A 26,539-nucleotide genomic window follows, 5' to 3' on the forward strand; every position below is an offset into this window, starting at 1 on the left:
CATTCGCTGCTGTCGTCGAAGACCAGAGCTTAGTTCCCACACCCACACTGGGCAACTCAAAACCACTGGTAACTCTAGCTCCAGGGTTCTGATTTCCTCTTCTAGCCATGTGTTCACACACACACACAGACACACACACACACACACACACACACACACACACGAAGCACCATGAAGGAAGTGAATCTCAGGTTAGTCCCCCTTAAGTCATGGCCCCTGTGTAGTGCTCATGGAGCCCCCTCCTTAACTTCTAGCCATCACTTTTGTAGCCTGCTTTTGCTATTCCTAGAGTGACAAAATCAACTCATTCAAAGCTGTTCTTGTGAGCCGACTCTGAATTCTTTTTCCCTCTCTGAGAGCAACCGGGGATTGACTTAAAACCAATTGACTGGAAACCAGGAATTCCTGTCATCTCAGTGGGGTCTTCAGACCTGTGCCAACATAAATGTTTGCGGTGCATTATGGCGCCCCGTAGGGCCCACCCAGGAACTCATGCACCTGGAGCCACAGTGATAGAGAATCCACTTCCAATAAGCACCCTGGCAATGGTCGAATTCATTAGCATCTCCAAATCACCCGGTGTGAGGTCCAGTGACTCTCTAGATTGTTTTGATAACTACCTGCCCAGTGACTGTAACATGCTATTTGACCTCGGAATTTCCATGACCCTACAAATTCTAAAGTGTGCCCATTGCCTTGGATCCCTTTGACTGAGGATACCTGGAGCACTCCCTCTGAGGGCAAGATTTCCCTCGCCTGCTTTAGTCTTTCTTTATTGACCTAGAAACAATACTGCAATGCATAAGTAGTTTTGTTTTATTGGCAGAGGGTGGTACATGCAGAAAGATAATTAAAAAAAAACATTTTCAATATCACAAAGCTATTACAGGTTTAGTTAAATATTCTTTCTTTTATCCTTGCCTTCAGTTTTTTCTTCTTTATTAGCTATACATTTTCTATAATGCTTTCTATAATGGTTTGTCATAGTGTTCCTCCATTTTAAAAAAAAAAAAAAAAACCTTATGTCAAGCCTACGATTGAGCAATAAAATGTATACATCTTCTCAAAAGAGTAATCTACTATTTGTTTTCAGAAAAAATATACATATGTGGAAGGTCTACCCACTGTGGGTGTAAAACTCTTACAGGGAAACTTGACCTATGAACAGTAGTACCTGGAAACATGCTTCCTGGGGAAAAGAGAGCTGGGTGGTGCCATGGCTGAGGGACTTGAATTTCCTGCCTGTTTTATTCACAGTCAACTGCCCCCTGGGAACCTCTTACTCTCTGGAGCATTCCACCTGTGAGAGCTGTCTGATGGGGTCCTATCAAGATGAAGAAGGACAGCTGAAGTGCAAGCTCTGTCCCCCAAGAACTCACACGGAATACCTCCATTCAAGAAGCATCTCTGAATGCAAAGGTAAAGGCTTGAAGCTACGACCATGGACGGATGGATTGTGTGCCCCACTGTAACGGGAGGGAGATTTCTTTGTCCATTGCTTGGTTTTGGTCAAGGCTTCTGTGTCAGAAGATAAATTAAGAATAGACAATTATACCCGTTTTTTAATGAAAATTTTACATGGCACAGGAGCCTTTAGAAATGAAGACACAAAGAAGCTAGGAAGTGTGTGTGTGTGTGTGTGTGTGTGTGTGTGTGTGTGTGTGTGTGTGTGTGTGTAGGGACAAAGAGCGTATGAGGGTGTTGCCAAGGCCTGTTTGTCTGCACTCCCCTCTGGGCCCCATTGCCTTCCGAGTCAAGGGCACCCCTTTCCTCTGGAGAGAATGAGCTGGCTCTGGTGGTCTCAAGATGGGCTGTGAAAGACAGAGACGGGAAGGTTCAGAGAGACCGGCCTGCTTCTGCGATGCTCTCGGGTTCCTTTAGCTTAAAATATCGAGTATGCAGCCAGGTGTGGTGCTGCACAACTTCAGTGCCAGCCTTTGGGAGGCAGAGGCAGGAAGATCTGAGTTCAGTGCCAACCTGCTCTATAGAGGGAGTTCCAGAGCAAACAGGGCTACACAGAGAAATCTTGTCTCAACAGCAAAACGGCAACAGAAAATATCCCGTATGCTGAGAGCCATGCTTTGCGATAGAGCAACAATTCTCAATTTGTGGGTCGAAACCCCATTGGGGATCAAAGGGCCTTTCAATAGGAGTCACATATCAGATATCTTACATATCAGATATTTACGTCATGATTCATAACTGTAGCAGCATTGCAGTGACAAGGTAGCAGCAAAAATAATTTTGTGCTTAGGGTGACCATAACACAAAGAACTGTGTTAAAGGATCCCAGCATCAGGAAGGGTGAGAACCACTGGGGTAGCGGCTCTTAGCCCTGTCTCAAATCATCTGTCTAAAAATAGGATGAAACGCGAGCAGCGCCAAAAGCGATTCGCCACATTCTTTCTTGTAGTTATAACGTGTCCCTGGTCCAAAAAAAAAAAAAAAAAAAAAATCATTTCTCTCTTCTTGGAACTATGCCTTGCTATATGCCCCTCTCTCAGACAAACTCTAGTCCACATTTATTAATTAGCCTGAAACTTTGACTTGGATTTCACACTAATCCAAGGATATTCATGGCACTTAGCAAACAAGTTGGGTGTACATAGACCTAACAAATACTGTTGGAATGGCGTTTCAAATGAGATGATCAAGTCTCTGTTGTCTTGGAAATGAATCACAGCTGACACAGATAAATAGATTCTTGCCTCTAGGAAATGCGGCATTTTCTGCATTTCTCCTGTTCTTCACCGTGCAAGTCTCTGGTGGAAACATTGTCTTTCATAATGAAAGTCAACAGGAGACACACCTCACCGAACTGATTGTTCGAAATTGTTCCCTTATGCTCCGGATGTGAAGGTGCTTGTCCGTGTTTAACTATAAATATAAATTCTAGGAGGTGCCGGGTGATTGGAAATGTCCCAAAACTGTTAGCAATGCTGGCAACGGGAGTCTGTTGGAAGGAAAGGACAGTGGGTCGGTGAAACTGTTGGAGGAGGCAGCGGAATCCGTCCCTCCCTACAGATAGATGTGCACTGCTGTGTTTAGATGGATGGAGGCCAGTTCGAGTTTCCCTCTTGGCCACTCTTCTTATATGTACACAGCTTGCTTTGAAGATAGCGCTTCACTGTGCTGTGGCTAGAATTCCGATAGGCAGCAATGGAAGGAACTGGGTAGGTCTAAAACTCAATGACATACAAAGCAGGGTAGCTCTACCTTGTGTCTCTGGCTATAGAGGAAGTGTTCCCGTTTCCACTGTGCCCTAGTTGGGGGTTGGGGGGGAACCCTACCCCGCAGCTAACACTGTAAGCAGCTTCCTCTTGTTGCTCATTGCGTGATATGTTTCTTCTCAGCCCAGTGTAAGCAAGGCACCTACTCCTCCAGTGGGCTGGAGACCTGCGAGTCCTGTCCGCTGGGTACTTATCAGCCGGAATTTGGATCCCGGAGCTGCCTCCTGTGCCCAGAAACCACCACGACTGTCAAAAGAGGAGCTGTGGACATCTCTGCTTGTGGAGGTTATCATACGTGCTTTGGATGTTTACACTTGTTTACACATGCTAAGTTCTCTGCGTGGAGGGCCGGGATGCCTTTAACAACGCTGACTGTCCACAGTATGCGAAGAATGTAAATAGCTCTCTTCATGGGGAGCTCCTTGTTTCCGGCTGGTCAGCACTTCAGTATAAACAGCAGCTCTCCTTATCTAGCACGAGACTCAGTGATAAACATGAGCTTTCACGGTACCGTAGATGTGCAGGTTTTTGGGTCCAGTCCCTGGAGTGTTGATTCACTGGGTGCAGTTCTGCCTAGTACTCGGGTGATGGCTACCTTTACTAGTTCCGGGATCACACTGTGGCAGCTACTGGGTTAAACTGAGATGAAAAGGTCTGCACTTTGAATATCTCAAACATCCTAGCTGACTATGGTTACCCAAGCAGAAATTCCTGAAGATGTAAGCAAGAAAGATGATAAAAAGTTCACACTATCTCAGAAACAGAACGGACAAGCAAAACTGATCCGTGATAGGCTGTGGAGAGGCTTAGTTACCACAGCCTTGCTGTATAAACTCGGGGACCTAAGTTCAGATTGGCAGTACCCTTGTAAGAAGCCAGGCATGGAAGCACGTGTGTAATCCCAGCACTGGGGGGTAGGGGCAGGAACAGGAGGATCTCTGGGGTTTGTTAACCAACCAGTCTTGGGTATCCATGAGCTCCAGGTTCAGTGAGAGACCCTGCCTTAAACAATAGTGTGAAGAGTGATAGAGGAAGCCACCCAAAGTTGACCTTTTCACACACACACACACAAGTGTGTATACACACAAACATATTATACACACACATATACACACAAAATGTCCACACACACACACATGAACACATGCACAAATGTATCATAACAACTGTATACACACACATAAGCATACACACACATGAACATGGACACATATATATACACCCAGACACACACATATGAACACATGTATGCATACTCAACTATGTATACACGCATGAACATACACACATATGAACACACACATACATGAACACATGCATACATACACCACTGTATACACACACATGAATATGCACACACATACATACACTCAAACACATACACATGAACACATGTATGCATACACCACTGTGTATACACACATGAACATATACACATATAAACACACATATGAATACACACACACTCAACTGGTTTCTAGAAACTCCAGAAGTTTGTTTCCCTGTAAGCCAGTGAGCTGGATTTAGAATAAACAATTGGTTGACTGCCTCTTAAGAACGAACAGGTGTGCATGATGACTTCTCAAATGTGAGTCCTCCCATTCTCAAAGTGTGAGTCCTCCCACTCTCAAAGTGTGAGTTCTCCCACTCTCAAAGTGTGAGTCCTCCCATTTTCAAAGTGTGAGTCCTCCCATTCTCAAAGTGTGAGTCCTCCCACTCTCAAAGTATGAGTCCTCCCATTCTTGAGACTCTGACTTCAAAGCTCAAGGTTTATAGCAAGAGAGTAAAAAGATGCTTTCTCATTGAAAGAGTGATGTTCCTAAGAGCCAGCCTCCTTCTGTCCCCGTTCTCCAGACCACACAGCAAGGCATGGACACACTTCCACACTCAGCTATGGTCATACATAGCTATCGCAGAGAGACTGGGCTTCCTGGGAACTGGCCATGTGAGGAGTTTACTTGTGACGGAGGGAGGGGTGTGTGTAAAGCTGCAGCTAAGGTGATAAAGTCCTCGGAAGTCCAGAGCCACAGGACAGTGTGTTGGTGATACATTTTATAAGTCTTCCCGTCTGGTTAGACTGTCTCGGGTACCAGGGTCATGGTAGATAAATGTCTTAGACTTAACAGATTCCTTGAATAATGTTCATCAGCCTGTTTGAGCAAAGCTTTGAGAAGAGAATTTTTTCTGAACAGTGGTTGAAGCCTATAAGCCATGCCTGTTAAGTCACAGCAATCTCCAGGATTTTTTTGTTTTTGTTTTTACATCAATGTCAAATAAACACTATGCTTGAAACGGATCTTGCTAGATACTCTTTGATTTTGCTGATATGTGAGCTAATTTTGAAAGAAAGACTGCAGTAAAATAATTTGCCCTGTGCCCCAACTTCCTCTGAGCACAAAGCAATTGGAATTTTTTATAGGGAAATGAATTCACATTTCAATTTTCTTCCAGTCTTCTGAACAAGCCTTGAGGTTTGTCTAACAGCAGCTGTGCAGTTAAGCAGCTCTGGTTTCCAGAATGTGGCGGGATTCTGGGAAATGCCCCACACCTCCTCGGATTCCTACCACAGTCCGCCTCACTTTGCTTAGCCTGGGTGAAACCAGAGACTAACTCAGCCATCTTTTGTAAATTTGGACCAACACAACTGTACTTCACAATGAAGAAATCTGATATATAAAATGGGGCCTCACATGGTTTCTCTGAGTTTTCAACTCCCTTTCTTCCTTCCCTCAATCTGTCTTTCTTTCTTGATTCCCTGTCTTTCTGCATTGATTTGTTTATAGACGTGCTGTTCTGGCTTTTTGTTTTGTTTCGGTTTTTGTTTGCTTTTTGCTGAGTTTATCTTATACTTCCTGAAAAGAAAACACCGCTTATGCTCTAGCATGCTTGGAATTGATTAGTATGACCACTATAACAGTTACATGCCATGCATTATGCATGCTTATGCATGCAACCTTCACATCTCCTCTCTTCTCGCGTATAAAGTCATTGATGTGTGGCGACAAATCTGAAATGAGCCCCTTAAACGGCACCTTATCCATCATTGTTAATATATCCATCCCATAGGACAAAAGTCAACATTTTGTGAGGACCAGAACTACAGCACCTCTCACTCTGACCCTTCAAGATGAAGTTAAAGCAGGCACTGGGGAGAGTCACTGACCTCCGCACTAGCTCTGGAAACACATTAACTTGTTCGTCTATTTATTCGTATATGTTTAAAGGGCGCAGCCTGTTGATCCATGTTGAGTTATTTGCTCACTGAAGTCAAACAAGCTTGCACATCCCAACCTGTCACATTGCTATGCCTTTTGCTGTGGGAAAGGTTCCTGAAATCTACGCCATAGGCTTATAATACAGTGTTATCAATCCTGTAAACTTATTTATTGACTAGATTGAGACCCATGGCTACATTTGTTCTCCTTAACACCGCCAGTAAAGGAGACTTGCAGTATTTTCCCCTGGCTATCTCAGAACACTATTTCAAATTCGGCCTCACTATTAACATTAGTATTAAGTTTCAACATTTCTCCTCATGATCAGAACATTAAGACACGTTCACTCTGTGTATGTTTAGCTTTGTCTCTGTTCACTGTACACACAAATACAGGCGCAGCATTTCCCATCTCATACATTGGCTGACTGGTTTAATTAGGTGTCTGGGACTTCCTTTTCCAAACCCAAAGAGGTGACATAAACATTTCAGTAGCTCTCTCACAACAGAAGTTTCTGGAGCGGATTTTAAATGTACTGCCTGATTCCACACACACTAATAATTTTTTTTTCTCTGTAGTGCCCTGCGCAGTAGGAGAATTCTCCCGTTCTGGCTTAACACCCTGTTATCCTTGCCCTCGAGACTATTACCAACCCAGCGCAGGGAAGTCCTTCTGCCTGGCATGTCCCTTTTATGGAACTACAACTATCACTGGTGCCACGTCCATCACAGACTGCTCAAGTAAGTTCTGAGTCTCATCTACAAACCCCACTCGAGTCTTACCTATATTTACCTCTCTTGCTTCATCTGCTCACATCACAGTTTGGGGTAGATTCCGAGATCTGCACTTCTGATATTCATCCTTCTGTGGTCTTCCAAAGCAGTTTTATTACATGTATGTAGCACGTGTGTGTGATGACAAGACTAGGAAGATCATTTTGGGAACGTTGCACTTGGTAACTAACACGTGTCTCCCCCAGAGCCTAGGATGGAGTGACATGCCTCCCGTGACTGTGTTTTCCTGTGTAGCATGACTGGAACAAAATACGTGTGGCTTGACTCACTCTACAGCCAGAGCTCACCCGAGCATCTCCAGAGAGTTTAATTATGGGCAGCACCGGCCACACACTGACACTCTGTCCGTTTGTCTTGTTAGGTTTTAGCTCCACTTTCTCAGCAGCAGAAGAAAGCGTAGTGCCCCTTGCCGCTCCGGGACATACCCAAAACAAGTATGAAGTCAGCAGCCAGGCAAGTCTGCTTCCTACACAGAACATTGCTTTGATGGAATGCTTGAAAAATAATTTGCCATTCTACATATCACAGAATACTGGGGTTGAAGCACTAATCGAATTATGAATGCCATACAGCCATATTTAGTTATGATTCTTAATGAGAATTTCAAAAAATATAGCATTAGATGTTCTTGGTATCAAAAAAATTGCAATTATTTTCTTAGTGGTATGTAGATGTGGAATCAATTGACTGACCATCGGGGAAAGGAGGGTTGGTTTATCAAAGGCTTTTTTATAGGAGGTGAGAGATAATCCAACTTCTATTTCAAAATTATTTACAGATTTTTATGACTGAAGAAATTGTTTCTTGGAATAATATGTGAAGAATTAGACACTATCACTCAGAAAGATGCAGGAAGATAACTTAACCAATTGTTCTCTCTCTCTCTCTCTATCTCTCTCTCTCTCTCTCTCTCTCTCTCTCTCTCTCTCTCTCTCTCTCTCTTGTGTGTGTGTGTGTGTGTGTGTGTGTGTGTGTGTGTGTGTGTAGTCCTGGAAACTGAACTGACAGACTCACAATGCTGGGTGGATGTCCTGCCAACAAGTATTTTCCCAGACCTGCTTTCAGTTTGGTTTGGTTTGGTTTTTGAAGATGATCTGCTATGTCCAATATGTAAGATATCCTGGGTAGATTCTGGCATGACCCTTAATGCATCCCACCCAAAAGTCATGAGTCCTTTGCCATCTGATGGTTTTAAAGCCAACCACACTGTAGTTCTTCTGTCGTCCTCCTATAGTTTACCATGGTGAGCTGCTTGAAAATGAGCTGGGCGGATGCAGAGACTCGTAGGACCCTCCAAAGCATTGTTGTGAAGGAGTGCGCAGCCACTCTTAAATAATAATGTATGGACTTCACACTGAGACTCTGCTGTGTCTGGCCTTTGCTGATCCCTGTACTTTATATAGTTCAAAAACATCTGTATCGGAGTCTAACATGTAATCCGCACACAGGAACACTGCATATGTTTCCCTCGCTGTAGAAACCATCATTAGTGCCCATAGTAGGTTGCTATGATACAGCAGTGACTCGGCTAGCTTGAATAAACTTCCCGGAAAGCACCATGGCAACCTTCTAGCTCTTCGATAGGAATTCTCCGAAATGTCCTAAGTGTTTCTCTGTAACACACGTCTTTTCTGCCCCGAGCAGGTCTTTCATGAATGTTTCTTAAACCCCTGCCACAACAGTGGAACCTGCCAACAACTTGGGCGTGGTTATGTCTGTCTCTGTCCACCTGGATACACAGGTACCATAAAGAAATACTAATTTTATCACGTTTCCGGTGAAATTAGCATGTCTACTGAATCAGACTTTGGGGTGCTAAAGAAAGACCATGTAAGACATCAGACAATGTTAATAAGAGGAAATATTGGTTTAAACAAGATAAAAGGCTTGCATATCTAACAGTCTTCTTTGTACAGTTTGGAGGAAAAGGGGGACTTCATTATGAAAGCTAACACTATAACTGGGGGGTTAATTGGATACAGTCCAGGGGTCCTATTCAAGGCTTTGTTCTAACATAAATTAAACTCATGACATTCAATTTTGTCCAACACAAACACTTTAAAACAAATTCCTAGCTTCTCTCATTGTTACTCAATTGTGAAAGTTCTTCTTTACCCATGAGATCTGTTACTTTGTCTCTAGCTTCAGGAGAATACCAGGGCTTTGGACTAGAGGCCTTAAGAATTATGTTTACTTGTAGTTTGGTTCACATTGCTAATGTGTCCAGAAACAGTTTTAGGAGAAAATAAACTACATTTTAACATTGCAATTAATTCAAAATAATCTCTCATTTTTCTTTAAAATATGTCTTTTGCTTCAAAAAAAAAGGGTATGTGGCAAACTCTGAATTTTTTGTGGAAAATTATATTTAAGTAGAATTCACCAAAAAAAAAAAAAAAAAAAAAAAAAAAAAAAAAAAAAAAAGCTAAAGTAAATTTGGAAACAAAAGACATCTAACACTAGCAAGAATATCAGCCTTCCAGTTACCACGGTTGGCTCTTAAGTGTGCTTTCTTTAAAACAAAAATTGTGCTGACATTTCATAGAAAATATAGAACTTGCTGGGCTCATGGTACGCACCTTTAATCCCAGCATTTGGGAGACAGCTGCAGGATGATCTCGGAGTTCAGAGTCAGCTTAGTCTACAGAGTGAGTTTTAGGCCTGCCATGGATACCCAGTGAGGTCCTATTTAAAATGGAAGGAAGAAGGGGAGGAGGGGAGAAGAAAAAGTAGAGGTGGGAGGGGAAGAAGGAAAGAAAAGGAGGGGTTAGGGAGGGGAGAGGAGAGGATGGATAGATGGATAGATGGATGATTTCTAAGAATTCTACACTTGACTGGCCATTTAAAGAAGACATACAAATATATATTGCTTCTCATACATTAGTGTGCTGTGGCAGAGAGGGATTTTAAAAGAGCTAGCCCAGCAAACTTGTGTGCACCCTACAGAAGCATGATGTCCCACCACAGGACATCTATTTTATGACCCCAGATTTAGAAAAATTTGACCCCACCCTTTGAGCCAAATGACCTTGGTACCAATTCTATATACTTTTGTGTGTGGGGGGGGTGCTTTATGATTAATTATAATTTGTAGCTCCAATTTATAATTGCAAGCTTCCCTCTACATTCTCTTAAGGATTTAAGGCATTTTGCTTTTTCACGTGTAGTGTTCTAAGGTGTCTTAAGTCTATATGAGAACATGTAGCTTCTTCATTAAACACAGCTGGACACTAGCTCTCCATTATAAGCCTAGATTAGGGACATCACTGCTTTCGAATGATCGTGAGCATACATTACTTCCTTCCTTTGATTTATCCCTTGGTGTTTGATTTACATTTTAGGCTTAAAGTGTGAGACAGATATTGATGAGTGCAGCTCACTGCCTTGCCTCAACGGTGGAATCTGTAGAGACAGAGTCGGGGGATTCAATTGCGAATGTTCATTGGGCTATACAGGTAAGGGGCGAGGCTCCCATCTTTGCAACATAAACCTAGTCTTGTTTTTGCATTATTTATGTACATTTGAAAAGTGTTTATTATATTGTTTTGTGAGGGAAAACAAGGTATCAATTTATCAGTTTGAAATTGCTTATGATTTATAAAACGGACAGACCTGGTTCCCTCTTCATCTACAAGACGTGGGCCTCCAAATGGTAAGTGCAGAAAATGAAGATGTGGAAGAGAGGGGAAACTATTTTTCTTGTGGTAAGCAGGTCTTTCTATAGCTCTTCACTGGTACTTTAATAAGAATTTGATCTGTATGTGTGTGTGATTGTTATTATGGGCCAGTCACTTTTGTCATTGCAGGCCCTGCTTTTCTCTAAAATACTTGAGGGTATTTGTGTGTGTGTGTGTGTGTGTGTGTGTGTGTGTGTGTGTGTGTGTGTGTGTGTCTGTGTCTGTGTCTGTGTGTGTATCTGTGTTGTATTTTTAAGTCAGAGGATTGCAGCCTTCAAGTGTCTTCCCTCCAAAATAGTCCATAACCATCAACCTCACTATCAGCTCCCATGTTAAATTCCATTATAATGATTCTAGTATTAATAATAGAATCTTATGAAATAGAATGCTCACATCCTGGTAAAATCAGTGCTCTAGAACCTTGTAATTTATCAATCAGGTTTATATGTTAAATTCTCAATCCACAATACATCTACACAATAATCTTACAACCGGTTGACAAAGATATAAACTGCCCACCTAGATAAGACAAATTGACCTATAAAAATCCTTAAAAATATTCATATCTACCTATCACCAGTTAAGACCACTTGGATCTAGATCCTCCTTCTCCAGCTCCATCTTGACTCTCCTCTTGTTCTTCTTCTCTACTTTTCCCCACCTACTTTTCCTTCTCATCCAATGATAGGCTGGACCCGCCTTGCTGCATAATGACATCATCCTACACTCTGGTTCTAACTGAGGGGTTGCAGAACTGCACACTTGCTGCCCACAATGTAGACGTGTTCAGTGGGTGAACCTTCTGCCAAATGCCTAGCCACTTCTATTTTATTTCCCATGCTCCTTCTCCTCACTCTTTGCCTTATACATACGGCTACATTCCATATGCAAAAGAAAGAGGATGCATCTTTGTATACATTTCTCTAATTAAAACTTGGGAGCTATTTTCTGTCTTTGGGACTTTTTCTTATAGGAAATCTTTGAATATATATAAACAAATGTGCTTGAGGGTGCCATATAATATATAGAAAAAAGGACCCAGGTTTGAAACACAAAAGTCTATAGACAGAGTGTCAGACATATACTAGGAAAAACTAAGACCCAAGCTTCTGAATAATATACATTTATTAGATGAAGGGTGAACTGTGCTGCTCATTAACCATTGTGTTTTTGTAAATAGTTACTGAAAAAATACTCCTCATAGTTTGATTTCCTTTGCTGTGATAAAACACAATGACAAAAAAACAACCTGGGAAGGGAGGGTTTATTTGAACTAACACCAGACCACAATCCATCACTGAAAGAAGTCAGAGTAGAAACTCAAAGCAAAAACTTGGACAAGAGGGAACTCTGCTTACTGGCTTGTATTCTGGCTCATGTTGTGATGACTTTCCTATATAGCCCAGACCCACTTGCCTAAGGATGGTGCTGCCCACAGTGGACTGGCCCCTTAGTCATCAATTTTCAGGAATGACAATCTTTCACAGACCTGGCCATAGGCCAATATTAATTGAGGCAACTCTTCAGCAAGGTACCATCTTTCCAAGTGCCTCTAGGTTTATCAAGTTGGTAGTGAAAAGTAATAGAACACTATTAAGTCTGTATGAATGTGTAAGTTTGTTAGAGTCACCATCCTCAAAATCTTTTATTGATAAAATTTCTCTTTAGTGTAGTTTGTGGAAGAATATATGCTATTATATATGTGTTGTGCAATTCCATGTGTACCTTGGATTTAAGCATACTTCAAACAGAGGAATCTTCGTATACATCACTTGAATCTAAAAATTTTTGTGACTTTAGCTTATTTCTGACCTGCGCTTGGTAATAGCACATTTCTAGTCTCTGTTCCTAAGTAACGGGATAAAGGATGTGAATAATATCAGCTGTCCTCAAGTTATCTACTTACATAACACAAGGGCAGCTTCGCAGAAGTTTGGCTGCTGTTTCCAGCGCTTCCCAAACAAAACAAGTTACTATCTTCATTCGGCATGTTCTCCAGCACTTTTTGTCAGTTTTGTGCCATTACAGATTAACTTCAGAAGGAATGCATAACCAAGAATGATAACCATTGAACTTGTGAGAAAACGACTTTAAGCATGATTACACCTCCTTAAAAATACGGTCAGAGGGCCTGGAGAGGTGGCTCAGCCATTAAGAGCACTGACTGCTCTTCCAGAGGACCCAGGTTCAATTCCCAGCAAGCACATGACAGCTCACAACCTTCTGTAACTCCAAGATCTGACACCTTTACACGAACATACATGTAGGCAAAGCACCAATGCACATAAGATAAAACTCTGTGTGTGTGTGTGTGTGTGTGTGTGTGTGTGTGTGTGTGGTCAGAAGTGTATGGGTGTCATTTCTCTCTCTGGGTAAACTTCTTCTGTTTTGAAATTCAAAGATTAAAGAGAAATAATTGTGTCAGTGTATTTGGCAAAGACCAAAAACTTCGCAAGCTCATTGGCCATGATTTCTAATTCCTGTTTTCACTCTGAACAACTTGCTTTAAAAAAAAACAAAAAACAAAAAAACAAAAACACAAAAAAATCCAAAATCATATGTTTTCTCCAGATCGAAGACTCTATAATTCTTTTCAGGTCAAATGTGTGAAGAAAATATAAATGAGTGTAGCTCCAGCCCTTGCTTGAACAAAGGAACCTGCATGGATGGCTTGGCGAGCTACCGCTGTGCTTGTGTGAAAGGATATGTCGGTAAGAAATGTGCACTTCTTTCCTTTTTCTAGGAGTCTGTAAATAAAGATTACTGCATTGACAGTATTAATTATTGAATTATCTAAATATTATGTTATATAATACAATATCTAAATATCATGTTTGGATTTTATGAACATACGGTTGAAGACAAGTCGTGTACATGATGTTCATAAAATGAATGTAAATGATGCAAAATAATTTATTTTACAAACTGATGAAAGAAATATGGTGTTGCAGTAAATATTAAAAGGAGGGGAAACCTTTTATCCCATGCTAGGCCGGCACCCGATGAGGCCATATGGCTCTGTGGACATCTCTAACTTGGTGGCTCTGTGCCACCTCTAAGAATTCAGTCTTGGTGCATCCCACTCACTCTTGCAGCCTCTGTCCTGAGTGGATGCGACCGCCCCAGTGTGTTGTTTTCACCCCGTAGAAACATGACTCTATAATCTCTATGTTATCAAACAGGTTTATATGTTAAATTCTCACTCCATAAACCCTCTACACAATAAGCCTACAACCAATGGACAAAGATATAAACTGCCCAGCTAGATAAGATAAATAGACCCATAGAAACCCTTAGAAATATTCACAACAGCCTTATTTATGAAGAGATGCACGGAGAGAAACATACACATCTGCCCCCATCTTTGTTCCTCCAGGAATCCCTGCTTACTCCCCTCCTCTTCTGGTTTCCAAGCTTTTCCCCCACCTACCTCTCCACTGTCCAATCATTTATCACCTTAACATCAACCCACAATATGGTTAAAGAAATATATACTTAATTGTTAGGGAAGAAGTCTGAGAGGGGGAAAATGCGAGGGAAGGAAACACATGAGGCCAAAGAAAAAGGGAAAAGAATGGAACTCAATTTGTCATCCTTTTGAACATTATTAGCTCGATGCCCCATTGCTAACCTAGTGCAGAAGAATGATAAAATGGGCTGAGGATCGAAACTGCAGAAATGACTCGGTAAAACCAGAGTCATTACATGCTGCGTGTTGAGCGGGTTTAGTGGCAGTGGCTCTGCAGCCTCTCTCCCTCAGGTGCAGCCAAGGAGTCACATGTGGCTTGTCATCTGGAGGTACCCATCCCAGCTTTCTGTCACCCTCCCCAGGCATGCACTGTGAAACAGACATCAATGAATGTCAGTCGAGCCCCTGCTTGAACAATGCAGTGTGTAAAGACCAAGTGGGAGGGTTCTCGTGCAAATGCCCACCTGGATTTTTGGGTACCCGGTGTGAAAAAAACGTGGATGAGTGTCTCAGCCAGCCGTGCCAAAATGGAGCCACTTGTAAGGATGGAGCCAACAGTTTCAGGTAAAACCATGTCTGTCTATGGTTTCCTTGACTGAGCAGTCACTGGGGAGTCTGAATGGAGTATTAAATGCACAGCCCCAAGTCAGCTACCCTCACATGCGGACTCAAAAAAGGCACCCTGGAGTCTCCCGTCACTTTTGGTATGGCCTAATGTGAGCCTGAAGAGTTTTTGTTGTTGTTCTTGTTTGGTGTACATGTGTGTGTTCATGTGTCTGTGTGTGCGTGCATGTGTGTGTGTCTGTCTGTGTGTGTGTGTGTGTGTGTGTGTGTGTGTGTTGTTTTGCGTTAGACTCTCCTACATGTAGAACAGTCGGGCCTGGAACTCACCTCTGTAACTGAGGATGACCTTGACCCTCTGATCCTCCTGCCTCTACCTCCCAAGGGCTGGAATCACAGGCACATGCCATCGTGCCTGGTGTTTCAGTCTTGTTGGGCAAACATCACTGAACCACGTACTTCCACCCCCGAACCTGTAGTTTTAGGATAGGCTACCTAAGGTGTAATACATGCCAGGTTTAGAAACTCTGGCTCTTGGGAAATTACAAAAGATGGAAGGCGAACCTGGAGGGATGGCCTGGTTGTCAGGTGCTTGGTAAGAAAGCACGAAAACTGGAGTGCAGATCCCTAGCACCTGTGCAAAACAAAGCTCGGTGTGCAGTGCCAATCCGTGATCACAAGGATAGGATGGCAGACGAGGGTGGCTTCTAGAGCTCACTGGTCAACCAGGTTAGCCATGTTGGTGAACTCTGATTTCAGTAAGAGATGGTGTCTTGGAAAATAAAGTAGAGAATGGTAGAGATACACACATGACACCAACCTCTGGCCACACTTACACACACACACACACACACACACACACATATGCAAGCACACACAGGAACATCATGCACACATGCATATGGGAACACATACATGCATGAACAAGCACATGCACACAGGAACATGCACATGCATGCATGAATGAGCACATATATGTGTACATACACATACATGAAAACATACAAACACACATGCATACACATGCATGAACAAACACAAACACACACACATGGGAGCACACACAAGAACACATATACATACATATACCTGAATGAGGGCACACACAGGAACATATAGTACACATGCATATGGACACATGCACGCACATGTTTGCATGAAATGAGCATACATACACAGGAATACACATGTGCACAAAATAATGATGAAAAGAAAGACATACAGTTCCAGGGCACAGAAGTTAATGTTAACACTAGCAAAAAAATAAAGTAACAATATTTTCAAACATTTTGCATGTTAGCTGACAATTCTTGCACTCGATAAGATAAAAACGGGCTATATGACCATACTGCCTGAGATCCATGTGCACTGGAATTCTGTAATGTTTTAACATCTACTTTAGAAATCTTTCATCAAAAGAAGCCTAATGTGGGCACAAGTGCAGTAACGAAAGCTGAGCCTTTGTGGGGGACAGACTTTGCCTTCCTGAGGGAGCACTTAGGGTGTCAGTAGAATGTAGTTTACAAAATGGCCCCTCCGTTCATCTTCTGGAGGTGCCTGAGCATCCCCTAGCCTGCAGGGAGACATGGGAAAGCCCATTTCTTCAGGACGCCATGGTCCTGAAGCTGCTGCTAGAGCTCTGAGCTCACAGAGTGAAAGAGAGTTACCCCCTTACAACATTTCACCGCCCCTTCCACTTCTGTCCCTGCCCACGACCACCTTCCTCCAAATACTCAGAAAAACAAATAGATAAAATAATACCCTTCCTCATTTAGGGTATGTATTTTATGTATTACTACCAAAACTACTATAAGCAATATGAAGCATGGTTTTAGGTTTTAGGTACACTCCATTAATCATCTGTCAGTCAACATTCTCTTCAAGAATTGTCAAGTAGGGGCTGGAGAGATGGCTCAGTGGTTAGAGCACTGACTGCTCTTCCAGAGGTCCTGAGTTCAAATCCCAGCAACCACATGGTGGCTCACAACCATCTGTAATGAGATATGATGCCCTCTTCCGGTGTGTCTGAAGACAATGACAGTGTGCTCACATACATGAAATAAATAAATCTTTAGAAAAGAAGAGTTGTCAAGTAGACGCATTTGCTCTGGTTCATTTGCACAATGGCTGCTTAGTGTCTCTGCCGTGAGTGCACCAGAGACTGCTTTCTCATCCGCCCCTCAAGAGCACTGCTGTCATGAACACGGGGCACAGGATGTGCAGCTCTTGTGCAGAGGTTTTCTAGAGTAAAGGATATGAGGTAGATTCACAGGACTCTGGGGAACAGGCTCTCAACCCTCGACACTGTGGGATTATAATTCCAGCTTCCATCTCAGATTTCCTATTCACAGCAGGAAGGTCAACATTTGTCATTATTGTATGCATCTTTGCTGTGGGGTGTAAACAGTTGTGACCACAGACCCTAGCACAACGAGTAAGAAGGAGCTTGAGAATTCTATCCCAACACTCAGTGACAGCAGGATGTCCACAAATGACTTAACAGCTGTAGCAAACTTTAACTCATCAGTGAAGAGGGAAGGATACCAGCATTGTCCTTGCTCTAACATTGGCTTAATAAATAAATAGGCTTTAGTGAAGTCTGAATGGGTCCTAGTTTCCTGGGGATTTCTGTGGGGAAAGAACTCTGCATACATAAGCTCTCTTAGACCAGAATTACTTTTTGCTTTATTTTGTTCTGTGTGTGATACAGTGTCTTAAAGGGGTTCAATCACAATCAGATGAGGGGGGAAAATAAATAATTTAAGCACATTTTTGCCTATGTCTTCTAAAGCAAGGTTGTCGTGAGCTGGGGACGTGGTTTCTCTAATGACTCCTCTCATGGCTCCTGTTGCTGCATTTTTCACTCTCTTCCAGGTGTCAGTGTCCAGCAGGCTTCACGGGGCCACACTGTGAACTGAACATCAATGAGTGTCAGTCCAACCCGTGCAGGAACCAGGCCACCTGTGTGGATGAACTAAACTCATACAGTTGTAAATGTCAGCCAGGGTTTTCAGGCCGCAGGTGTGAGACAGGTATGTATGAACTCAGGTGTGGGACAGATGTGCATGAACTCAGGTGTGGGGCAGGTGTGTATGAACTCAGATGTGGGACAGGTGTGCATGAACTCAGGTGTGGGGCAGGTGTGTATGAACTCAGATGTGGGACAGGTGTGCATGAACTCAGGTGTGGGACAGGTGTGTATGAACTCAGGTGTGGAACAGGTGTGTATGAACTCAGGTGTGGGACAGGTGTGTATGAACTCAGGTGTGAGACAGGTGTGTATGAACTCAGGTGTGGTACAGGTGTGTATGAATGCAGGTATGAGACAGTTGTGTATGAATCAGTTGTGAACAGCTGTATATGAACTCAGGTGTGAGACAGATGTGTATGAATGCAGGTATGAGACAGCTGCATGACCTCAGGTGTAGGACAGTTGTGTGTGGATTCAGGTGTGGGACAGGTGTGTATGAACTCAGATGTGAGACACATGTGTATTAACTCAGAATGACGGTTAGCAATACTTAGAATACTAATTGAGTACCCATGTCATGTACTGCTCACACTCCAGAGGCTCTGCTAAGCACTTGGTACTTATTTCATCTTCACAGCCACCAATAAGCTAGGTACTGCTGTCCTTATTCCCAACAGTGTGCCCAAGGAAACCAAAACATGGAGATCTAAGAGGGAAATGGAGGAAACAAGTTGACCAAGGTTCCACATTTCCCTCTAAACTTTTCAGTTTTGCTGCATGAGTCCAGGCTCTGCCACACACCAGAAGATCAACTATCATCCCTCCTCCTCCTTTCTCTTTTTCTCTCTCCTTTGTGGTCTTGTTAGTGCATAAACACACATGCCCATTGCATGCACATACATTGCGTGCACATACAAGGTCAGAAGTCAATGTCAACTGCTCTCTGCCTTATTTGATTTTGAGGCAGAGTCTTTCATTGAACCAAGGGCTCACTGTCTAGTCTGGTAGACCAGCAAGCCCTAGCGATCTCCTGTCTCACCTCCACTAGGATTACAGGTCACCACGTCTGGCTTTTCATGTCAGCACTAAGTGTTGGGAAAGCATGCCCTCATGCTTTTGTGAGGTGGCACTTTACCCAGTAAGCCATCGCCCCTCCTAATCTTGTTCATTGTAATGGTATTTTCAGAAGTGAAAGTTGAAATATTATAGTTATATACATTTATGGAATATAAAGAACATGTTATGATTTATAAATATAATGTAGAATATTTAAAGCAATCTAGTTAACATATCTATTAACCTAACTGTGTCACGTGTTTTGTTGTGAGAATTCTAAAATGTACTCCCTTAGCAATTTTATTCAATGAACTGTTATTAACCATGTTTGCCATATCATGAAGTTGAACTCAAATGAACGAACAAACCAAAGTACTCTCCCCTGAGACTGTAGAACCTTTATCATCTCTCCTTCTTCCATGTGTCTACAAAGAACACTTTTAAAAGCCACTTGGCTTGGGCAGTGAAGGTCAGTGAACAGGTAGACCAGAGAGTCGATAGAACAATGTTTGTCTGCTTTCTCAGGAGAATTAAGTCTTTTAGGCAAAAGACTTTTGTTGTAGAATAGGCTTTGCAAAGTTAAGTAGGGAACAGGCTGAATTGGTCATCAGCCATGGAAAAGACAGATCCTGAGTGAGGAAGTATAGTATGCTACCCTTGAATTAGTCTCTTCCTCCTCCACAGCACCACCCCCCTCCCTCCCTCCCTACCTCCCTCCCTCCTTCCCACTGTCTCTCTCTCTCTCTCTCTCTCTCTCTCTCTCTCTCTCTCTCTCTCTCTCTCTCTCTGTGTGTGTGTGTGTGTGTGTGTGTGTGTGTGTCTGGCTGGCTGGCTGGTTGGCTCTTGCTCTCTCTCTTTCTCATACACAAAAAGGCACACACACACACACACACACATACATGTGCACACACATACAGAAAACACACATACGCACACGGACACAAAAGACACACACGCACACACAAAGACACATGCACACTCCTTCAGACCACCATATGCCTCACTTTATCAGCTTTCAACCTCTCCAAACCTTTTTTTTTCTGCTCCTTTTTATAGCTTAATATCCATATCATAAATATTCACTGTTTAATTTTTAAACCACTTCCCAAATCTTCGTGTTTGCTGAAGCTAGCATCTTTGGAATTGGTGCCACTTGCCCACTGCTTTCCCTGGACCACCGAAAGTACCACATTCTGCACACTCCCCTTATTTGTTGCAGAACAGCCTTCGGGTTTTAACCTGGATTTTGAAGTTTCTGGCATCTACGGGTATGTCCTGCTAGATGGGGTGCTTCCATCCCTTCATGCCATAACCTGCGCGTTCTGGATGAAGTCCTCGGATGCCATCAACTACGGAACGCCCATCTCCTATGCACTTGAGGGGGACAAAGACAATACCTTCCTCCTGACTGATTACAATGGGTAAGCAGGAGTTAGAATGGGTGTGGCAGAGAGGGCTTCTCTTGATACCAAGTCAGAACTGAACCCTGCTCAGGGCTCACCTTCTGACATTAGGGTTGGGAATCAGGGAACACGGAGGCATGGATGACAGCAGTCAACTGGAACATCTGTACAAGCTCTATGGGAAAGCCAGATGTTGGTGATAACTGTTCACATGTGAGCTGGGTGTTGCTTCATGGCTATTGTTTTATTTGATCTTAACAATGTCCTGAGGAAATACTGCCCCTTCTACAGAGAGCAAAACAAATTTTTAGAGAGATTAAAAGATGTACCCCCCTACGAGCCATATCATGGGAAGATCAGGTCTAACTCTCAAGAGACTGATGCCCTTTCTTTATGCAGCAGAACATCCAAAGATTAAGAACCATCAGCAACACGTGGCTGTGGGAGACAGGTGGAGTGAGAACAGCACACAGTCTCAGGGTACCAGGGGGCACTATTAGTTCCCTCAAGAGAAGCTAAATCTAACTCCAGGGTCCTTCCCTCTGCATTGTCTGTAAAGTCGTTCCACGTGGACCTTGAGTTTGTGGAAGACACACAGACTTGGAAAGGCCCAAACACCAGTCACACTGTCCATTTTAATTACTGCTGAGTTGTCCACCAGCTTGGCCTCTGGGGTCCTCTGAAGACCCCTAACTCTTTTCTACACTTGCATTCCTTAGCTAGACTGCAAGTCCAGCCCTGGCTAGGCGGTATGGTGTTCCGTGGGGGCCCTTTCTTCTTAGATTTATCCATAGCACTGGCCTAAGGAGCAGGTGGCAGGTCCCAGAGACCTATTGGGATCTTTCTTCTTTCAAACTGGGGCAGCCTCACAGGGTAAAAACCCCATCAGACACAATTCTTCTTAGTCAACTTGAACTTTCAGGAGGCAGAAATTTAAGGCATTTGCAAATACTTAAGGTAGACTGTCCAGAAAGAGATAAACTTCAGCCTGCTTGGCTAAGGAGAGGAAAGGGGAAAACATCTAGCAAAAGAACAGCTGGTGCTGCAAGAATATTCCTCTCTTATGAATATTGTTGGAAAACGTCTGAGGAAACTTTTCTTCTCCTCTTCCTCTTTCCATGGCTGTTTCTTTGTCTCCGTTTGCCTTTGGACTCTTTCTGCTTTAAACCGTTCCACTGTCTTTACACCGCTTCCATGAGTGGTAGGATTTCTGGAAACTTCTTGTGGTTCTTTTTATTTTGACTATGTATTTGGGCCACCATAGGACCAGTCTGACATCTGTATGACCTTGTTCGGGATAAAATAAAAAGTCCAAGATGGAAGCGGTGGCAGAATCAGGCTCTAGAAAGTGCTCCTTCTTGGTCCACAGGTCCTATTCAGGTATCTTCTGTGTCCTCAAAGCCTGAGCAGCAAGCGGTTCCTGCTGACTTCTTCTGTAATCACAATAATCCTTCCTGTGCAGAGGCCCCTGTCCTCTCCACCTAGTCACCGTCAGATTGCTAGGACTTTGAACACACAGATTTTGAGGGAACACAAATTCCCAGTCAATGGCGTAAGCCCTGAAGCAGACTTAGCTCCTATGGACATCTGAAGGTTGCTTCTGGTCTTAGAAAACACATAATCTAGAGGAAGGGTATCAGTTAGAAGTTTCAGCAACTCTCCTTGATTCTTGACATTTCAAAGGATGGTAAATTGTCTCAATCATCTTGGATCATCCCAAGGCTTTTCCTTGCTCATCAGTGCTTACATTGACCTAGAATTTAGTGTAATTAGTAACATAGATCTGCTTCTAAAGCATTATCAGATGGAAAGGGAAAATAACTAATGGATGATGTGACTTTTACACACACACACACACACACACACACACACACACACACACGATAGTGAGTAATGTGCCCCAGAAAACAAATCATATATTATGACTATTGACTGTGTTCTCTGGATTCATTCTCTCCACAGCTGGGTTCTGTATGTGAACGGAAAGGAAAAGATCACCAACTGTCCCTCTGTAAATGATGGCATTTGGCATCACATTGCAATCACATGGACAAGTGCTGGCGGAGCCTGGAGGGTCTATATAGACGGGGAATTATCTGACGGTGGAACCGGCCTCTCCATTGGCAAAGCCATACCTGGTATGTTTCACAAAATGGGTACATGCCTGTGAGGCTCTGGAGGTGACCACGCTTACAGGAACATGGCGTTGGCCCACCTGGTAGTCACTGCTTCCAGACAAAGACCTAAATGATGTCTTTCCCTTACCACTCGTCAGATATATCTAGACTGTAAGATACCAAATGCCTTTCCCTGAGTGAGCTGCATGACTGTAAAAGAGAAGCCTTTGGGATTTTGGTTTGACCGAGAAGCAAGCTGGGCTAGGAGCATTCGCTAAGCTGTGTTCTAAGCAAGCCATTAGCTACTGGTCTCCATCCTGCTTGCTTACTTATTACCTTGTAGTAGGCTTTCGGTTTTGTTTTGGGACAAAACACATCAGCTGAGCCATGGGGCATTTTCCAGCTGTTGTGTATCCCATGTCAAGTAGACCTCAACCTTTCCTCTAAAGTCCTTCTAACTATCCAGGGAGGTTTGTTAATGGAAAAGCGGTGTGGATGACTTTATTCTTCACTTTCCTCTTGTTTCCAATACGTAGGAATAGTGCCTGCGCAAAATCAAATTCAACAAAAATATCTTAAAATATGAAAAATGAACTGTCTTCTAGAAGCAAGTTCTATTGGACCAAGACAGTTCAATATAATTCTGTAACAAGTTAAATCCTCTTTAAAGTGTGACGAGATTACCTTTTCAGAGCCTCAAAACAGATATTAAATTTGTATTTTAGAAACTGTCATTTTGTTTCACTTTTTTGACACCAAAATTTGTGACTATAGAGAATATATACCTAGAACTCACCCCCTACCTAAGTTGGGCACTTATGGAGAAAAATCTACATGATCTTTGCCTCCAGAAGGTGTCAGTGTGATTCAGGAGCCGCATATTTAGGTACGTCATTAGATGTCATTTCAAACTGAAGTCATCACTAAGGAGGAATGGGACACAGTTCCATGACAGTCCACAGCGAAAGAGCTGTGTGGGGCAAATATTGGTGACTGCTGGGGAGATGTCTTTCCTGAGTTCCAAGGCTAGCCAAGCATTAACCAGTGAACAGGATCAGATGTTGAAAGAAGTAAAGATCAATGGAAGTATCCAGAATGCAGATGGAAAAATAAACGTACTATGCGCTGCATGAGGCTGTAGAGAGAGGTAATGGCCAGTCACGCAAAGCCTTGTAGGACAGGTTAACAACTGAGGTTTTCACCCTAAGGTCGATGAAATATCACTAATGGCCTCAAGATGGGCTAGAGATCCCAGGCGTGGTCAGAATGGAGCAATCCAGTGTGTGTAGGGGGGGGGAAACTAAGTAACAAAAATGTTTCTAACCAGAGAGGACAAACAGTCCCCAGCAAAGGTAAAGGATTAATGCCAGAAGAATCTGGAACCCTTGATCTGTCTCTAAGGAGAGGAAAGGTGTGTTTTGAGTGACAACCACTATTCCTTCGACAATTCTGATATGACAGAGAGATGATTCATGCACACTAGCTGTGACATGAACCCCTGCATCTTGTTAAGGACCAACTCAGTTGAGAGGGCAACCCGGGTGCTGAGCAGACCTGACCGCCTCAGTGGTTAGCTAGCTTTAGAAACAGGGATACGTGGTGTTGTGAGGGGAGAGAATAGAAAAGTCTCCGGGTTTTGTGAATCCAGGCAGCAAAAACAATATGTGTGGATAGGAATTAAGGATATTAACCTAGAAGAACCGGAAACAATAAAGAAGCTGTTTATGGTGATATTATCTGGAGCTGGATATAGAAGTCGCTTTTGAAAACCATGTGGTTGGACACAGCTTAGCGGTAAGGGTTTGCCTATCATACGAGAGGTCCTAGGTTCAACTCCCAGTTCTGATCTTTTAATTGTGTGATTATTTTTTACAAGATTAGGACAATATTTGGCAAGGCATTGGTGAAACTACGCCGCTCTCAATAAATTTAAAACCCTTTGTTCTGAGTCAGAGCTGGTGAGAAATGCCTGTAATCGTAGCTCTTGGGAAGCAGGGCAGGAAGATCAGAAGTTCAAGGCCACCTTTAGCTACGTAGTAAGTTTGAAACCAGTCTGGAATGTGTGAGACACTGTCTCAAAGTAAACAAAATTAAACTATATAAAAATTCATTCTAACAGTATATGCCTTTCTGTAAAACATATTTGAACAAAAAACCACCAAGAACCCGCAACTTCCTTGTAATACAATTTATGCTTAATTACCTTTTTTTTTTTTTGGACGGGAGGAAGGAGAGAGACGCTCAAAGTGGGACTGCTCCACTTATGTCTGAGTCCTCAGACTCACAGCTGCGCTCTTCACGTTCTCTCGCTGCCTGTCCTACTTCTAGAGAGTATGCACAGATGTGGTGGGCGTGGCCTGCTGTACACTAGCACACAGACTGCTGGAGAGACCCAAGGGACTGTAGAGAGTCCCTCGTAACCTCAGCCACACAACCAGAAGTTGGTTCCTTCTGGCAACTTACTCCTCTGCCACTTTGTATCTTCCATCTACATAAAACTCTTAGTCAATCATGTCTTGGACACCCCATCCATCCCCACCCCGACCCTCCCATTCTCTCCTTCTCCCCCTCCGGAGGGGAGCTATTCTGCATACTTTTTTTAAACTTACTGTCCTATACCAGAAAGTATTTTACGTGCAATTCTTCCCATAGAATCACAGTCCCCCTCCACGTGGAAGAGCGCTCTGTTCCGCTGGGACAGTTCCCACCCGGATAATGTAGGCAGCACATCATTAGGAGCTGTGTAAATGCCTGCTGCATTCAACAAGCCTGCCTTAAAGGCGGCAGCAGAGATGGCTGACCAAGAGAGAGGAGCAAGGTATCCATGATGGAAGAAACTCTAAGACCAGAGGCAGGAAGCCATAAGGACTTTCCACTGGAGCCACAGGAACTTAATCTCACTCTGTCCTTGTCACTAAGCCATGCAATAAAGCTACCTAGTTCAGCTTTCGGTGACGTGTTCATGCATGCGTATTAGCTGCACTTTTATTATATTAGCAATTGGGAGATAGCAAACCACGGGGGCAGTTTTCCGCTTCTGTAACCTCAACCCAGCCCCCTTCTCTTTCTCTCTAGGTGGCGGTGCATTAGTTCTTGGGCAAGAGCAAGACAAAAAAGGAGAGGGATTCAACCCAGCTGAGTCTTTTGTGGGCTCCATAAGCCAGCTCAACCTCTGGGACTATGTCCTGTCTCCACAGCAGGTCAATTCCATTTTCAGTGTATGACAGTTATAAGACACCAAGGTACAAACCTAGTGAACCATCAACAGCCTAACGATGACGTGCCTTCTTATGAACTCCCAAATAGGATTAATCGCCGGTACTGGATGGGGGTCTGTCAGCCAGTGTTATCCATGGGGATTCACACTGATGGCCCCTTTAGTTTCTCAGTGGCTTTCTGACATGAATAAGAATGAGTATTTTTATTTGTAAAAGAATTATAATCTCTGAGTTGGAAAGAATCATAGGGTCAGACTTCAAATTTTCCTGACTAGACTCAACATAGGCAGATAGACTTGCATTTCAAGCCAGGCCTGACTTCCATCCCAAGTTTAGCCACAGCCTTGCTGGGATGTTTTCAATCATGTAACTCTATCTCTTTAAACTTCCTCTTTCTTAACTATAAAGGAGAGAGAGAAAGACATCTACATAACAGAATTCTGGCAGGAGTCACAAAAGGCCACCTACACATTTGTGGGATTGTTTGTCCCATGGTGATGGCTTGATAAATACTCACTCTCAGAGTCATTCTGATAGACATGGCTGGAGAGATGGCTCGGGGGCTTCGAACGCTTGCTGCTCTTGCAAAGGACCCAAGCTCAGTTCCCAGAGTCCATGTTAGGTAGCTCACAACTGCCCGGAGCTCCAGCTTTAAAGGATATGGTACACTCTTCTAAGCCTCTTCAAGCACCTTCACACACGTAGTACATGCGTGAGCACACACTCTCACTCTTGTGTGCGCATGCACACACACACACACACACACACACACACAGCTTAAGTAATAGATCTTTTGGGGGAGGATATGCCATAACAAAACTTAATATC

At 43.2% G+C, this 26,539-nt stretch overlaps 1 protein-coding gene across 1 annotated transcript in view; it reads left to right on the forward strand.

The window, feature by feature from the left end:
* Positions 1–26,539, forward strand: part of SVEP1 (sushi, von Willebrand factor type A, EGF and pentraxin domain containing 1) — a gene marked incomplete at its 5' end in the record, with an annotated part of 166,163 nt that overhangs the window by 95,199 nt on the left and 44,425 nt on the right. The window contains 12 exons of the mRNA XM_080940297.1: positions 1,258–1,419; positions 3,354–3,515; positions 7,024–7,185; positions 7,601–7,692; positions 8,884–8,980; positions 10,581–10,694; positions 13,514–13,627; positions 14,748–14,949; positions 17,821–17,978; positions 20,193–20,394; positions 22,339–22,514; positions 25,569–25,693. Coding sequence (XP_080796423.1) covers positions 1,258–1,419; positions 3,354–3,515; positions 7,024–7,185; positions 7,601–7,692; positions 8,884–8,980; positions 10,581–10,694; positions 13,514–13,627; positions 14,748–14,949; positions 17,821–17,978; positions 20,193–20,394; positions 22,339–22,514; positions 25,569–25,693 — 1,766 coding nt within the window. The remainder of the gene's footprint in view (positions 1–1,257; positions 1,420–3,353; positions 3,516–7,023; positions 7,186–7,600; positions 7,693–8,883; positions 8,981–10,580; positions 10,695–13,513; positions 13,628–14,747; positions 14,950–17,820; positions 17,979–20,192; positions 20,395–22,338; positions 22,515–25,568; positions 25,694–26,539) is intronic.

Source organism: Micromys minutus (genome assembly GCF_963924665.1).
Source record: "Micromys minutus genome assembly, chromosome: 28".
Taxonomy (NCBI): domain Eukaryota; kingdom Metazoa; phylum Chordata; class Mammalia; order Rodentia; family Muridae; genus Micromys; species Micromys minutus.